Source organism: Sciurus vulgaris (assembly GCF_902686455.1).
Source record: "Sciurus vulgaris genome assembly, chromosome: 8".
NCBI classification, from domain to species: domain Eukaryota; kingdom Metazoa; phylum Chordata; class Mammalia; order Rodentia; family Sciuridae; genus Sciurus; species Sciurus vulgaris.
In genome coordinates, this window is record NC_136468.1 from 116,579,434 (window position 1) to 116,594,790 (window position 15,357).

A 15,357-nucleotide genomic window follows, 5' to 3' on the forward strand; every position below is an offset into this window, starting at 1 on the left:
GCCCAGCTAAACTTTTTTTTAAACAACCTCATCAAATTTGAGGACTAGTACTGTGCTACTCATGTAAGATACTTCTAGTGGTCCCAGAGCTAGAAATGTTTTTTAACTCAAGCATTTAATTATAGAAGAAAATGTCTCTATCCAAGTTTTAGGGTTTCCTTTTCTTTAAGGATTAAATATAATTTTTTAATGTGGCATTCTAGATTTGCTACCTCTTGGCTTCTATGTCTTTCCCCTTCTTTACTCCCATTCTACCCCACTTGAACTCTAAGCCTCATGATTTTAATCTGACACCTGTGTCCCAGATGTGTCACAGCATTCTTGCCTATGCTAATGACATTCCTCTTCCTCGCCATTTGTCCAAATCCTACCTTTTCTTCAGGACCCAAGTAGGTCTTACTTTGCCCACAAAGCCTTCCTAGTCAGGATCAGCCTCAGGTAACCAATAGTACACCTTCTCTGTTCCTGGATCTTCTAGTGTCTCTCCACTCATTTACTACTTAGTCTCTGCTGTCTGGTGTGCTGACTCCTCTTTTATGTACAAGTCTTGTCTTTTCAACTGGATTATAAATTCCATGAAGCTACAGGTTTCTTTCTCTCTTTCTCCCCCACCCTCTCTCATATTGGGGATTGAACCCAGGGTCACTGATCCACATTCCCTGTCATTTAGCCATTTTTATATTTTATTTTGAGACAGGGTCTTGATGAATTGCTTAGGACTTTACTGAGTTGCTGAGGCTGGCTTTGAATTTAGGATCCTCCTGCCTCAGCCTCCTGAGTTGTTGGGATTATAGGCATGCACCACTACGCTTGGCTCAGGTGTTCTCTTAATTTTACTTTTGGCTTTATTTAATGTTTTACAAATTACCAGAGTAATACATGCTTGTTGTAACAATTGAAGCCGTACATGAAAAATATTAAACTGTTGAAGGAGGCACTATTTAAGTACTTTATTAACATTAACTCATTTACTCTCACAACAATTCAATAAAGTAGGTATCACTAACAAATATTTTTTTAAAAGTAGGTGTCACTATTACCTATATTTTATAGATGATGGAAATGAGTTGCAGAGAGGTTATATCAGACACTTTCCACCAGATGTTGTAGATAAAATTTTGTTGGACCATAGCTACATTAGAGTGTCTATGGCTTCTTTCATGCTACAATGGCAAAATCAACTGCAAAGCCTAAAATATTTACTATCTGGCCACTTGACAGAAAAATATTTGACCCCTGACCAAGACCATACAGCTTGTTAGTACCAGAATAAGGACTTAAACCTGTCTCTTTTACTGTACAGTTCATCCTCTTAATAATTCTGCCATTTTCCCTCCCTGATATCCTTCTACTCTCAAGTAACCATCTGAGGTTATTACAGTTGACTTCATATGCTTCTTTCCAAACCTTTTTCCTTGCTCATACAAATGTGCAGAATTATCTAAGAATATATATATATATATATATATATATATATATATATACACACACACATGCACACATTCACTCATACCTAAATGAAAGTTACCAAACACATGCATTTTTTTTCTCTAACACATATCACAGGAACCTGGGAATACCAACAGGCACTTCAGTATGCTTGGGGCCATTTTAAATAGCAAAATCATGAAAGGAAGTTCAAAAGAGTTAAATAATTGGGCACTAAATAGACTAAGAAAAGGGCACATGATTACAGTATGATAACTGAACTGAGAAGGCAAACAGTGCCTTTGTTTCAATTATCATACTGTAAACTTGGGAACATGTGCTTCAGATGACAAATTTGTTGCTGCCCTGTGCATATCTGTGAATGCAAAAATGAAAAATTGTTGGTTCTTGGTTTACAAATAAATTGTAGTGAGTAGTCAGGCACCGTGGCGCATGCCTGTAATCCCAGTGGCTCAGGAGACTGAAACAGGAGGATTACAGTTCAAAACCAGCCTCAGCAAAAGCAAGGCACTAAGAAACTCAGTGAGACTCTGTCTATAAATAAAATACAAGGGCTGGGGATATGACCGGTACCAAAAAAAAAAAAAAAAAAAAAAAAATGTAGTGAGTAAGCAAGTACAAAAATGTGCAATCTACTAATAACAATAATCAACTGTGTTAATCTAAAAATTTATCAATTGATTTGTCCCGCAAAATAGTCATTCTCTTCACATTACTCAGAGATTTGCTTTTTTCTCTTAACAGCTCACAGATATTCTGGGGAGGGGGTGAGGAAGTGAGGAATGGAGAGAGAGGATAGTTAATGGGTAAAGGGGTGCAATTGAGTAGAAGGAATAATTTCTAATGTTCTGTAGCACAGTCAGGTAACTACGTTTGACAATAATTACTTCAAAACAATTAGAAAGAATTTTGAATGTCTCTGTTTTAGTCAGCTTTTTCACTGATGTGACTAAAGAACCCGACTAGAACAACTATAGCAGAGGAAAAGTTTATTTGCGGTCTCAAGATTTCAGAGGTCTTAGGCCATAGAAGGTCAGCCCCATTCCTCAGGGCTCAAGGTGAGGCAAAGGGAAGCAGCTCACATGGTGATCAGGAAACAGAGAGAGAGAGAGAGAGAGAGACTTCACTCTCCAGATACAAAATACATACCCCACACCCCAAATGAACCACTTCCTCCAGCTATACCCCAGCTGCCTCCAGATACCACTCAATTAATCCCAACAAGGATTAATTCACTGATTAGGTTAAGGCTATAACATGATCATTTCTCCTCCAAACCTTCTTGCAGTGTCTCGCACATGAGCTTTTGGGAGACACCTCACATCCAAACCATAACATTCCCCAACACAAAGAAGTGATAAATGCCTTGCCACTTACCCTGATGTGATCATTACACATTGTATTCACCTGTAGACATGTCATATTTGGGCTGAAAGTATAGTTCAGTGGTAGAGCACTTCTCAAACCCTTTGGTCAGTCCTTAGCACTGAAAAAAAATTATACTTTGTCCTATAAATATGTATAATCATTATGCATCAATTAAAATATATTAAAAATCATAAAATTTTCAAAACTTGGTAGTTATAATCTTCTTTATGTCCACATACATTACCACAAATTTTTTAAATTAATGGAATTCATATTCCATTACTGATCTTTTCATAACTTTGCATTCTTAGTATGTGATACATATTGGCAGTCAGTAATGGTTTATTGTTTTGTTCAGCAAACATTTATTTATTGACTTTTGTGTGCCAAATGCTGAACTAAATAGTGAGTTCACAAAGATAAATAAGACATGGTACTCTTCCTTTAAAGATTTATATTAACTGGACCGGGGTTGTGGCTCAGTGGTAGAGCACTTGCCTATCATGTGTGAGGCACTGCATTCAATTCTCAGCACCACATACAAATAAAATTTAATAAAAAATAAATGTCTATCAACATCTAAAAGTTTTTTAAAAAATAAATGAAAAGATTATATCAACTGGTAGTGTTATTCTTCCATTAACTAAGTGAAACAGAAGAGGCAGTAATTATTCTGCCTTGAAGATAAAGGAAGCATTGATCCATAGGTGACAATTGAATGTAAGCTCCTTGAGAGAGGGATATTTTTTTAGTCTGTTATGCTAACTATGTTACCTCTAAACCTAAAACAGTTCCTGGAATATAATAAAATTAAATAAATATTTTAAGATTTCCATGTTTAGAGAATGGAAAGAGGAACAGTCCTGGACAAAATAATTACATGAGACATTTCTCAATCTTATTGGACCAGTAAAAACACTTAAATTTTTTTTACTGAGAATATGAATTTATAAAATGCATATGTGTATAACTAGATGAATTTTACAGACCAAATACTTTCTTGGGACCAGAAGTCAGACCAAGAAACAAAACCAATATCTTCTCTCATGCTCCCATCTAGTCATTTTCCCCTTTCCCCATCAAGAGATACCACCGTCCGGTCTCCCAATAGCATAGATTAGTTTCATCGCTTTTATTGTATTTTATATAAATGAAATCTTATCCAAGTATTAACTCATATCTGGTTTCTTTTGCTCAGTATCAAGCATGAGAGTCACTTTTTTTTTTGGGGGGGGGGATACTAAGTGCACTTAATCACTGAGGTGCATCCCAGCCCTTTTTATTTTTTATTTTATTTAAATCTAACTTTAAATCTCATATCCATATTTAATGACATACCTTAGCCTCATTTCAATTTAATTTTTTAAGCAGTATTTAATTTTTTATATAAGTTGCTTAGGGTTTTGTTACATTGTTAACTGTAGATCATTCATTCTCATTGCCATAAAGTATTCCACTGGGGAGTATACCACAATTTTTTTTAAATCTATTCTACTGTTGATGAACATTTAAGTAGTTTCCAGTTTGGAGGTATTTACAAATAATGCTATTAAAGACTTCTTGGTACATGTGATTTAGTGAACATATATATGAGCATATGTGTTAAATTTAATTTTGTAAAATACTGCCAAACGGTTTTTCAACATTTCCACAACCAATGTTGAATACTTATTATAATATCCTTATCAATATTTGGTATTTTCTGAATATTTTTAACCATTTCGGTGGGTGTCTTGTGTTCTGTCATTGTGATTTTAATGTGTATTTCCCTGATGATGTTCAAGCACTTTTTCACATGTTTATTGACCACTTAGGTATTCTTTTTGTTTGTAGTCTGTTCAAGTTTTTACCATTTTTCTATTCAGTGTCTTTTCCTTGATGAATTTTAGAAGTTCTTTATATATTCCAGATATGAATTCTTTGTCAAACCTGTATTGAGAATATCTTCTAATCTTGAGTTGTCTCTTTGCTTTTAATTGTGTAGTAATGAACAGAAGTTCTTAAATATAGTCTAATTCATCAATATTTGTAAAATACTTTAAAATTATAATGTCTCAGAACAATACTAGCTGGAGTTCATGAGACATATTTTGTGCTTCTCTTGAAGAAGAGAGCAAAATGCAATCTCACTGAGTAATTAATTGTAATTAAATTATTGTTTTTATTTTTGTTAAAACATTCACTAAACATTGACTAAAATGACAAAAAGGTTGAAATTATTTAAGATACAGAACATAAACTATCAACAAATATTCTGTGTTGATACACATCCCTTACATACAAATTCATTTATCTTTTACTCTCTGACATTCTTCATATGGTCCACTATTTCTTTTTTTTTTTTTTAATCCAATTTTTCTTTATTTTTTCCTTTTTTTATTGTAAACAAATGGGATACATGTTGTTTCTCTGTTTGTACATGGAGTAAAGGCATACCATTTGTGTAATCATAAATTTACATAGGGTAATGTTTGATTCATTCTGTTATTTTTTCCCTTCCCCCCACCCTTGCCACCCCTCTTTTCCCTCTATACAGTCCTTCCTTCCTCCATTCTTGCCCCCCTCCCTAACCCTAACTCTAACCCTAACACTAACCCCTCCCACCCCCCATTATGTGTCATCATCCGCTTATCAGCGAGATCATTCGTCCTTTGTTTTTTTGAGATTGGCTTATCTCACTTAGCATGATATTCTCCAATTTCATCCATTTGCCTGCAAATGCCATAATTTTATCATTCTTTATGGCTGAGTAATATTCCATTGTATATATATATACCACAGTTTCTTTATCCATTCATCAATTGAAGGGCATCTAGGTTGGTTCCACAATCTGGCTATGGTGAATTGAGCAGCTATGAACATTGATGTGGCTGTATCTCTGTAGTATGCTGATTTTAAGTCCTTTGGGTATAGGCCAAGGAGTGGGATAGCTGGGTCAAATGGTGGTTCCATTCCAAGCTTTCTGAGGAATCTCCATACTGCTTTCCAGAGTGGCTGCACTAATTTACAGCCCCACCAGCAATGTATAAATGTACCTTTGTCCCCACATCCTCACCAACACCTGTTGTTGCTTGTATTCTTGATAATCGCCATTCTAATTGGGGTGAGATGGAATCTTAGGGTGGTTTTGATTTGCATTTCTCTTATTACTAGAGATGTTGAACATTTTTCCATACGTTTGTTGATTGCTTGTAGATCTTCTTCTGTGAAGTGTCTATTCATTTCCTTAGCCCATTTGTCGACTGAATTATTTGCATTCTTGGTGTAGAGTTTTTTGAGTTCTTTATAGATTCTGGAGATTAGTGCTCTATCTGAAGTATGATAGGCAAAGATTTTCTCCCACTCTGTAGGCTCTTTCTTCGCACTGATGATAGTTTCCTTTGCTGAGAGAAAGCTTTTTAGTTTGAATCTATCCCAGTTGTTGATTCTTGCTTTTATTTCTTGTGCTATGGGAGTCCTGTTGAGGAAGTCTGGTCCTAAGCTGACATGTTGAAGTTCTGGACCTACTTTTTCTTCTATAATCTGCATGGTCTCTGGTCTGATTCCGAGGTCCTTAATCCATTTTGAGTTTAGTTTCATGCACGGTGAGAGATAGGGGTTTAGTTTCATTCTGTTGCATATGGATTTCCAATTCTTCCAGCACATTTGTTGAAGAGGCTATCTTTTCTCCATTGCATATTTTTGGCACCTTTGTCTAGTATTAGAAAGTTGTATTTATTTGGGTTTGTGTCCATGTCCTCTATTCTGTACCATTGATCTACCTGTCTATTTTGGTACCAATACCATGCCATTTTTGTTACTATTGCTTTGTAGTAGAGTATTGCGATACCCCCTGCTTCGCTCTTTCTACTGAGGATTGCTTTAGCTATTCTGGGTTTCTTATTCTTCCAGATGAATTTCATAATTGCCTGCTCTATTTCTGTAAGGTAGGTCATTGGGATTTTAATTGGAATTGCATTGAATCTGTATAGCACTTTTGGTAGTATGGCCATTTTGACAATATTAATTCTTCCTATCCAAGAACATGGGAGATCTTTCCATCTTCTAAGGTTTTCTTTAATTTCTTTCTTTGGTCCACTATTTCTTAAAGCAGATTATCCAGTCATTTAAGAACAACTATATACATTTGTTTAGCATGTCATGTACACACACACACATATACACACACACACACAATTTGAAAGAAAATTTGCTAGCATTGATGCTTTTTATAGAACTCTAAAAGAACTTTAGTATTTCTCAGAATTCTAGCTTAAGCAAAACACAAAAGTATGGAAATAAATGGCAGTAGGACAATAGATGAATAGTAGTTTCATATGCCTTAAGAGGAGGATGTATGGGAGGGGTAAGAATGGGTACAGAGAGAAAGGGTAGAAGATGAGTCCATAGAGCTAGACAAGGACAAAAGTTTGACAATTCTCAAATGTGCACTTGAGTACTTGAATTCTATTCTGTGTGAATATTGGGAATGTTTATGATAATATTTATATTCTTATTTTTTCTTTTGGTACTGGGATTGAACTCAGGAACACTCAACCACAGAGCCACATCCTGGCCCTTTTTTGCATTTTATTTGGAGACAGGGTCTCACTGAATTACTTAGGGCCTCCCTAATGGCTTTAAACTCATGATCCTCTTGCCTCAGCTTCCCAAGTCACTGGGATTGCAGGTGTGTGCCACCACACCCTGCAATATTTATATTCTTGAAAGCTAATTCCAATGGTAAAATGAAAGACAGACTGCATAAAAAGAATTGTTGCCAGGAAAAACAGGGGCTACTGCAGTAATAAAGGGAAGAAGTAAGTATGTCCTAAACCAAGACCATGACAGAAGGGAAGGGAGAAACAGTTTTGAAGACTCTTTTAGAGAAAATTAATAGCATTTAATGATTGGATATGGATTACAAAGAAGGAAGGAAAGTCACAGATGAAGCTGCTCCTAACCTGGATGACTGGAGGGATGCTGATTCACTTGTCTGAGAATGAAACTTGGGATCAGGTCTTAGCCAGACATTACAGAGAGAAACTAAGTTTGAGGAATCTACAAAATGATCTAGGAACTGATGTTCAGAAACTAAAAATGTAGAAGTGGAATTCAGAACAGAAAAAGGGTCTTGAAGGCATCTCTGTATAGAGAATAGCTAAAGCTATGAGAATAGATGCTATTATCCAAAAAGAGAGCTATAAAAAGAAAAAAGGGGTTAGAAAACAGAATCCTGGGGGAGAACCAACATTTAAAGGGCAGACAACTGAAAAAATAAGAGATTGAGTTAGGTATGTAGGGCTAGGCGAAAACAAGTGTGTTATTGGTCTGGGGTTGTAACTCAATAGTAGAGCTCTTTCTTAGCATGTGCAATGCTCTGGGTTTGATCCCTAGCACTGCCAAAATGACAACAAAGCAAAATAATGTTATGACAGCTTGAAGAAGAAAAGAGTGAGAGCCGTAATTTCAAATGCTGCAAAGAAGTTAACACATTAATGTTAATGAGAAGCAGCAATGATAAGAAGCACTCAGTGACTGGAGAGAACAGTGTAGAATGGAGTGGGGAGAAGACCTAGATTGCAGTGAGGTCTGAGGAGTATTAGAAAAGTAAGGAGATTATGTAATCACAGTAAAACTTCAATCTTGCCTCAAGTGCATGGATCATTGTAAAAAAAAATTTTTTTTTGCTGGTTTTTGCTTGTTGTTGTAACTGTTCTGTTTTTTCTTCTCTGCCTTGCTGGTATAGAACTTTTTTCCCCTTTTGAGGGGTTAGGAATTGAATCTCTCATATACTAGGCAAGTGCTCTAGCACTGACTACATGATACAATGCAATATTTAAAGCCCTATTTCCATTTGATTACCTCTAAATGTATCAAATTTGAAGTCAAAAATCTTCCTATCCTAGCTGTGATAATAGTATGGTTGGTGGGCTAAATATATTAAAAAATACTAATGTTTTCACCTTGTTTTTTCCCCTAGGAAACGGTTTTTCCATCCCAAATCACTAATGAGCACGAGTCATTGATAATGGTGAAGAAACTTTTTGCTACTTCTATCTCATGTATAACATACCTAAGGGGCCTGTTCCCAGAGAGTTCTTACGGAGAACGCCATTTGGATGGTAAAATTTAATTAAAATGGTTGCCTTGGTTATTATAGCCCTTTTCTCTATTTAGCAGGAGCAAATCTTTCATTTCTCACGGTGTACTGATTCCAACTCATGGACCTATTCTTCACAGCTAATCGTTAATCCATTTTCCATTTTAATTTCACTATTTTAGTGGTTTTTCTTAAAAGAAACATTAACTTCTGGCAAGTTACAGAATGAAAACAATAAATCTGTATGGACCAGCCTAGTATTTCTAAGCTATCCCTAAAACAATAGCCAGAACAAAATATGAATGCTGAATATTCACTTTAGTTTTCACCTCAATTGAATTTGTTCTTTGAGGAAGTTCAAAAGACACCCCTTCTCCTTATTAACATTTATAAATAAGCTGAGAGAGGGGAGGCAAACTCATTTGTTGATTATTATGGATATTTAGACAACTCTTATTCTCACTAGTTTTGTCCTTTTCTCAATTGCCAAATCTTCTACTTTCACCTCTTTTCTTTCTTATTCCCTTAAACATATACATAATATGTAATAAACATATACATAATAAACATCTTATTGCCTTGTATCATAAGCTATTTCTGGCTCCTTTTTGTCATTTATATTTTTTTTTAAAAAGTACCTGGAAAAAAATTGTACCTAGGATTCTTCAATTTTTCAAAATATGAATGTCTGTTTGTTTAAAAGCTGGACTGTGAATGGTTGGTTCACACTAATTTTGTCACTAAAATGCAAACTGTCATTTGGAAAATGAATAGAACCACAAGTTTCCTTGTTAAGATGTCATTTTTTCAAAATCTAACTTTAAATCTCTCACATCCATATTTAATGACATACCTTAGCCTCATTCCAATTTAATTTTTTAAACAGTATTTAATTCTTTGTATAAACATCAGTAAAATGCATGTGTACTTTATAAACGTCAGCATGATATTATAATCATGATAACCTCATTCGTATTATGACTTTTTTTAAAAGGTCTGTGGGATACAAATCTGTAATAGTGAATATGTTTATATGTAGCTTAGTTTTCCCTTGTATTTAGAATATGGAATTGTAAAGGACATGTTTTAGGTAATTAAACACTTCCTGTATGTCAGTCACTATCATAGACACGGGGGTAAAACAATTTCCCCCATGAAACTTATAGTAGAAGTTTTGTCTCCTTCTCACCATTTGTACTTAAAGTAACCCACATTATTGAAATAATCAATTTTCCTATGTCGTTTTCTTTCTGGTAATCTCTATATGTTATGCAAACATGGAATGATTTTCATATCCTTCAATAGAAGAAAAGGTGACATCTATTTTAGGGTAGGAAAACCATATGAAAAGATAAGTGACTCATACAAAATTATAATAAATCAGTGATTTTATTTTTGGCTGATCTAAGTAAAAATACTTTTAATATGATGTTTCTTTTCTTTCCTAAGTATTTGGCTTTATTATCAACTATTAATTTCCATCTGAAATTGAGGTACTTAGGGAAGAAAAGAATTTTAAGAATAATCCATGCAAACTTTTTTTTCATTTTTTATTCAGTGAGATGGAGAGAAATGAGATTGAGGTATGTGTTTTAAATTAGTCAATGGAGATAGTCTCAATACTATGATTACTTAAAAGTAAAAAAAAAAAAGCAACAAATCAATTTTGCAATCAATTCAGTTGTGCTTTTTTATAAACAGGGAAGACTGCTAAACTGTCATCAAATTGGGACTAATATAATTATCAACATAGGATTTATTTTTAAACTGATATTTAGAGATTCAAATTGTTTTTATAGGCCATAAACTAAATAAGTTACATAAATAAAATAAGGGAAATACCCTATTTAGCCGGAACATTTTCCATACTGTACTCAGCAGATGAAAATAGACCATGTTTCTGTTTTTGCAGATCTCAGTTTAAAAATCCTTCGAGAAGACAAAAAATGTCCTGGGTCACTGCATATTATCAAGTGGTAAGTAACTGAAATTTCACAAAAGTTGAACATTTTTATAATGGCCAAAATTGCCCATAAGATTTGATTTGGTATGATCATTTCCTTAAAACCAGTTTTCTTAAAAAGTATTTCCTAGAAATTTGTAACAATTTCCAATATTACTTTAAGATTATTTTAAGATACTGATTTGTTTTATTTTTGAAAGGAAAAAAAAACTCGTATAAAGAAAAATATCAAGATTTGATTATTATCATATGTACATCAGTGTACTAAACATTATGGGAGGGGAAAAAAAAGACATTTCCCTGCCTCAGAATAGCTTACCTATAATTTTTAAAGTTCTGTAGGCATTTAAAAGATATTGGGAGTTTTAAAAATAATTAAATGGGAAAGGTAAAATAGTTATCAAGTCAATATACTTCACAGCAGAAAAAAGGTAAACTAATTCTGTACTTGGCAATATTTTTGACTTTGCATGTCCAAATTGACATCAACATTTATTTCTTGACAGGATTCAAGGTTGTTTTGATGCCTTGGAGAAGAGATATGTAAGAATGTTTTTAAATCTATACCAGGGTCAAAGACTCACCTTTTATTCCTTAAAAAATTTCAGAATTTTAGCTTATATTTTATTTTGTTGTGTTTAACAGTATATCAGTACCTACATTTGTATTCACAAACCAGTTTTCTTTTACTTTATATCTTTGTTGTCTCATTGATGTCTCCTTTATGACAATTAGAAATGAAACCCTCATTTTTCTCTTTTACATACTCATATCTTTTTGACCACAGAATTTTCTCTGTAGTCAGTGGAAGATATCCATAGGATGTGGGATAGGGGAGGCAAGAATCTGGCATTTAGCACATTGAACATATTCACAATAGTGGGATTCATTTGCAGATACGAAAGGGAAAAAAATGGCTTCAATAATTGATTTTTATTCTATCCTAGTTATTTTGGTAACTTTGTTGGTTCATGTATATAACCTGTTCTCTCAAATAACACTGTTTTACCTTGATTAAAAAAAAAAACACACACAACCAAACTGAATGGAAGACATTTGTATTTTATAAAAAATGCAAACATTCAAAGCAAAAGACATGAAAGTATTTATTACTTGATAAGTTCCTTTTATTTAGCCTAAATCCAAGTTTGAGAATTTTAAACATATTTGTAATTGGAAAATTTCCCAATAAAGTTAAAGATATCAACCAGAGAAGTTTATTTAGAAAATCCAGAAACTAAAAATAACTAAAGATGTATTTTAAAAGTATTTTTAGAATACTATTATTTAATTTTACCAGTTCTCCAAATACTAATAATTTAGCTAAAGAAATAATTTTTGTTTCTGAATTTTCATATTTGTTTTAATAATCCTCCAAAATTACCACAATTTTATACATTATGTGAAATATACCCATATTGAATATAAAGTAGGAAACTAATTAAGTTTAACCTATTATTACCCATTTGCCATGCAGCAAATATGTAATAATGTTCCCCTCATCATCCTGTTACTTGCATGGATTAAGATTCCAGTTCAATATGCCGTAAGAGTCATATGGTATTTAAATATAATTAAATATATCTTATATCTTTGTGAATAATATTTTGACAAAACTGTTTCCATCATTTTCAGTCATGTTATAGCAATATCACAATGATAACCAGAGAGGGGAAATGTGCCAAGGAACACTGGGTTTACAAAAACTTTATAAACTTCATAGCAATCACTGGTTCTTACTATTGTTCTGGACAATAAAGAATGTGCTGCCAAAGCCCATTTTCCAAAAGAAAAAAAAAAGAATAAAAACACAGCTTAAATTTAAGTGCATCTGATCTTTCATGCTTCCCTAGACAGCTGTGAAAAGTGTAAAAAATGGAGGCACTGGTCTCAGTTGAAGAGACTAGATGCATATTCATTAAATTTCTACCACTGCTTTCCCACCTTCTTCCCATCCCTGTCTTCTTTTTACTCCTCAATTCTGATTTCTTTAAGAAATTTTATGTGATTAAGCCTTCAATTGGGGAAAAAAAAATTCTTCCATTGATTTAGTACATTCATATATTTCCTCTCTTCACTGAAGTTATTACTTATGATTTATTCAACACTGGCCTTGGGGACCACCTGGGGATACAAAGATAAAACAAATAAGGGCAAGAGCTTATAGACCACAGTAGAAGACAAGTACTACTTATGTGCAGGGCCAATGATCAGTGGTTACAATGATACTGGCCCAGCTCTACTTGTTGGGAAAATATTGGTGGTATTTCTGTATTGATGATAAGTCACTGCTTTTTGAGGTTCCATGTGAACCTTCACTGACTTCCTTCCCATTGCCCCACCAGTTTGGTTTTTTTTTTTTTTTTTAAGTTCTGTCTTTAGACTTCTCCCAAGTCCAGCAACTAAAGAGTAACACCTCTAGTCCAAAGGTTGGGTCTATGAATCCAGTTCTAGACTAAGTTGATATTCTTTCTGATTGGTAAATACCTGTGCCATGTTGGACTTCAAATATTGATTTTTTTAATTTGTTTGATATTTTTATGTAAAAATATGAGAGCTATTTTGACTATCATCCCTATAACGAGTAACTATAAGACTCATTAGAAAATGATGCATGTCAAGTTGCATATGGGTGTGTGACTGTAATCCCAACTACCTGGGAGACTGAGGCAGGAGGATCACAAGTGGGACGCCATCCTGGACAACTTATTAAGATCCTGTCCCAAAATAAAAAAGGACTGGGAATGTAGCTTAGTAGTAGAGCATCCCTGAGTTCAGTCTAATATTGGAAATTCAAAAAATTTTAAAATGATGGAAACCAAAGAAGAATACTGATCAGCTGCAATAGGAGGCATGGAAAAAGAAAATTGTACTCCATAAGGACACAAATGGAAATCTTTGAGAGAAGATGACTTTTGAGTTTTTGAGGCCCTGCACATTTGGACAGGTTGAAAAAGTAGGTCATCACTGGCATACCAAATGATGCTCATTTATTGTCCTTCATCCCTTCATTTAGAAACATTTCCTGGGTGTTCATCATGAAGGGGCCATACAATATATTTAAGAGTTAGAATTTCAGAGTCAGACAGTCTTAGGTGAATCCCAGTTCTGTCAATTAATACCTATGTGACTTTGGTCAAGTAACCTACCTCTTTAGTACCTTAATTTCTCTACATATATAATGGGAATAATAATAGAAACTTACTTTCAGGGTTATCAGAGAAATCAGTGAGTTAATAAGTGAAAACAATTGTTCTTAAACTTTAGTTTTGCATCTGAAATCACCTGGAGGACTTGTCGAAACACAGATTGCCAAGTCCCATCCCCAAATTTCTGATGTGAGAATTTATATTTTAGACAAATTTTAGATGATACTCTCACTGCTGTTCTAGGACCATACTTTGGGAAACACTGATCTGAAATGTTTAGAACAATGCCTGGCACATAATATACTCAATATAAATGTTGACCATTTATGCCTTCATTCTTTATCCTTGGCTATTTAATCTGTACCAGACATTGTGCCTAGGTACTGGATGAACTACAAATGAGAAAAAGATGTGATTCCTCCTCTCCAGGGGGGTCACAGCCTACCAGAAATAATTATTTCTTAAATAAAATAAATGTAACATTCTATATACTAAAATAACAGTGTAATGTACAAAGAATATCTTAACTGGTTTGATGCATTTATTGTACTAAATGATTACTTGAATAACAGATGCAAATTAACTGTTTTAGAAAGATAAAAGAAAAACCTTAGATGACTTAAGCTCTTCAATAGATAGTATTTACATTGTTTTTCAACTGTTAATATTTTATAACTTTTCTCAGGTGATTTTGTGCTTGTAAGAAGTAAGATTTTTAAAATAGTTTAAGTAAAGTCAAGTTGCATTATCTAGAGATTCTTGGAAGATATGCTAGTAAAGTAGATAATTATTTCTAGTTATGAAACTTTGGGTGTTTACATTGTTTTCCTTGTGATGTATTCTATGCTTGAATTATTCAAATAAGAGTATATATTTTATATCATTATTATAATAAGATGCTATATTTATCTCTTTACTCCCATTCTCAATTCTCCACCATTGCAAACTTCTGTCCCCACTACATTCTTTCAGAAACCTGAATCTGATCATGTCATTCTTTTACCTAAACATATCCAGGGCTTTTAAAATAAAGGTCAGAGTCCTTCAAATGACCTGCAAGACCTGTACAATCCCTAACTGCCTTCCCAAATCTTCGCTCTCACTTCCATGTTCAAGCAACATGAAGATTCTAGAAAATGCCAGGCTCCTTTGACTTTTGCACATATTGTTTCTTTTGCCTGGAAAAATCTCTGCCTGACTGTAAGCACATGATATACAAATGCAGGAGGCAGAATCAGCAAGCTCTTCTTTATTCCGCAGGGGAGTCAATCCATCAGGCACAGAAGGTTCATTTTCTGCATGTGGAAATGGCTCCCTGAGTTATAGAAAGAATCTAGGTTTTATAG

General features: G+C 33.9%; 1 protein-coding gene across 3 annotated transcripts in view; it reads left to right on the forward strand.

Moving 5' to 3' along the window:
* HORMAD2 (HORMA domain containing 2) overlaps positions 1-15,357 on the forward strand; it is a 118,652-nt gene that overhangs the window by 11,686 nt on the left and 91,609 nt on the right. For all 3 annotated transcript variants that reach the window (XM_079151511.1, XM_079151512.1, XM_079151513.1), the window contains exons 3-5: positions 8,780-8,921; positions 10,812-10,875; positions 11,369-11,405. In XM_079151511.1, coding sequence (XP_079007637.1) covers positions 8,780-8,921; positions 10,812-10,875; positions 11,369-11,405 — 243 coding nt within the window. The remainder of the gene's footprint in view (positions 1-8,779; positions 8,922-10,811; positions 10,876-11,368; positions 11,406-15,357) is intronic.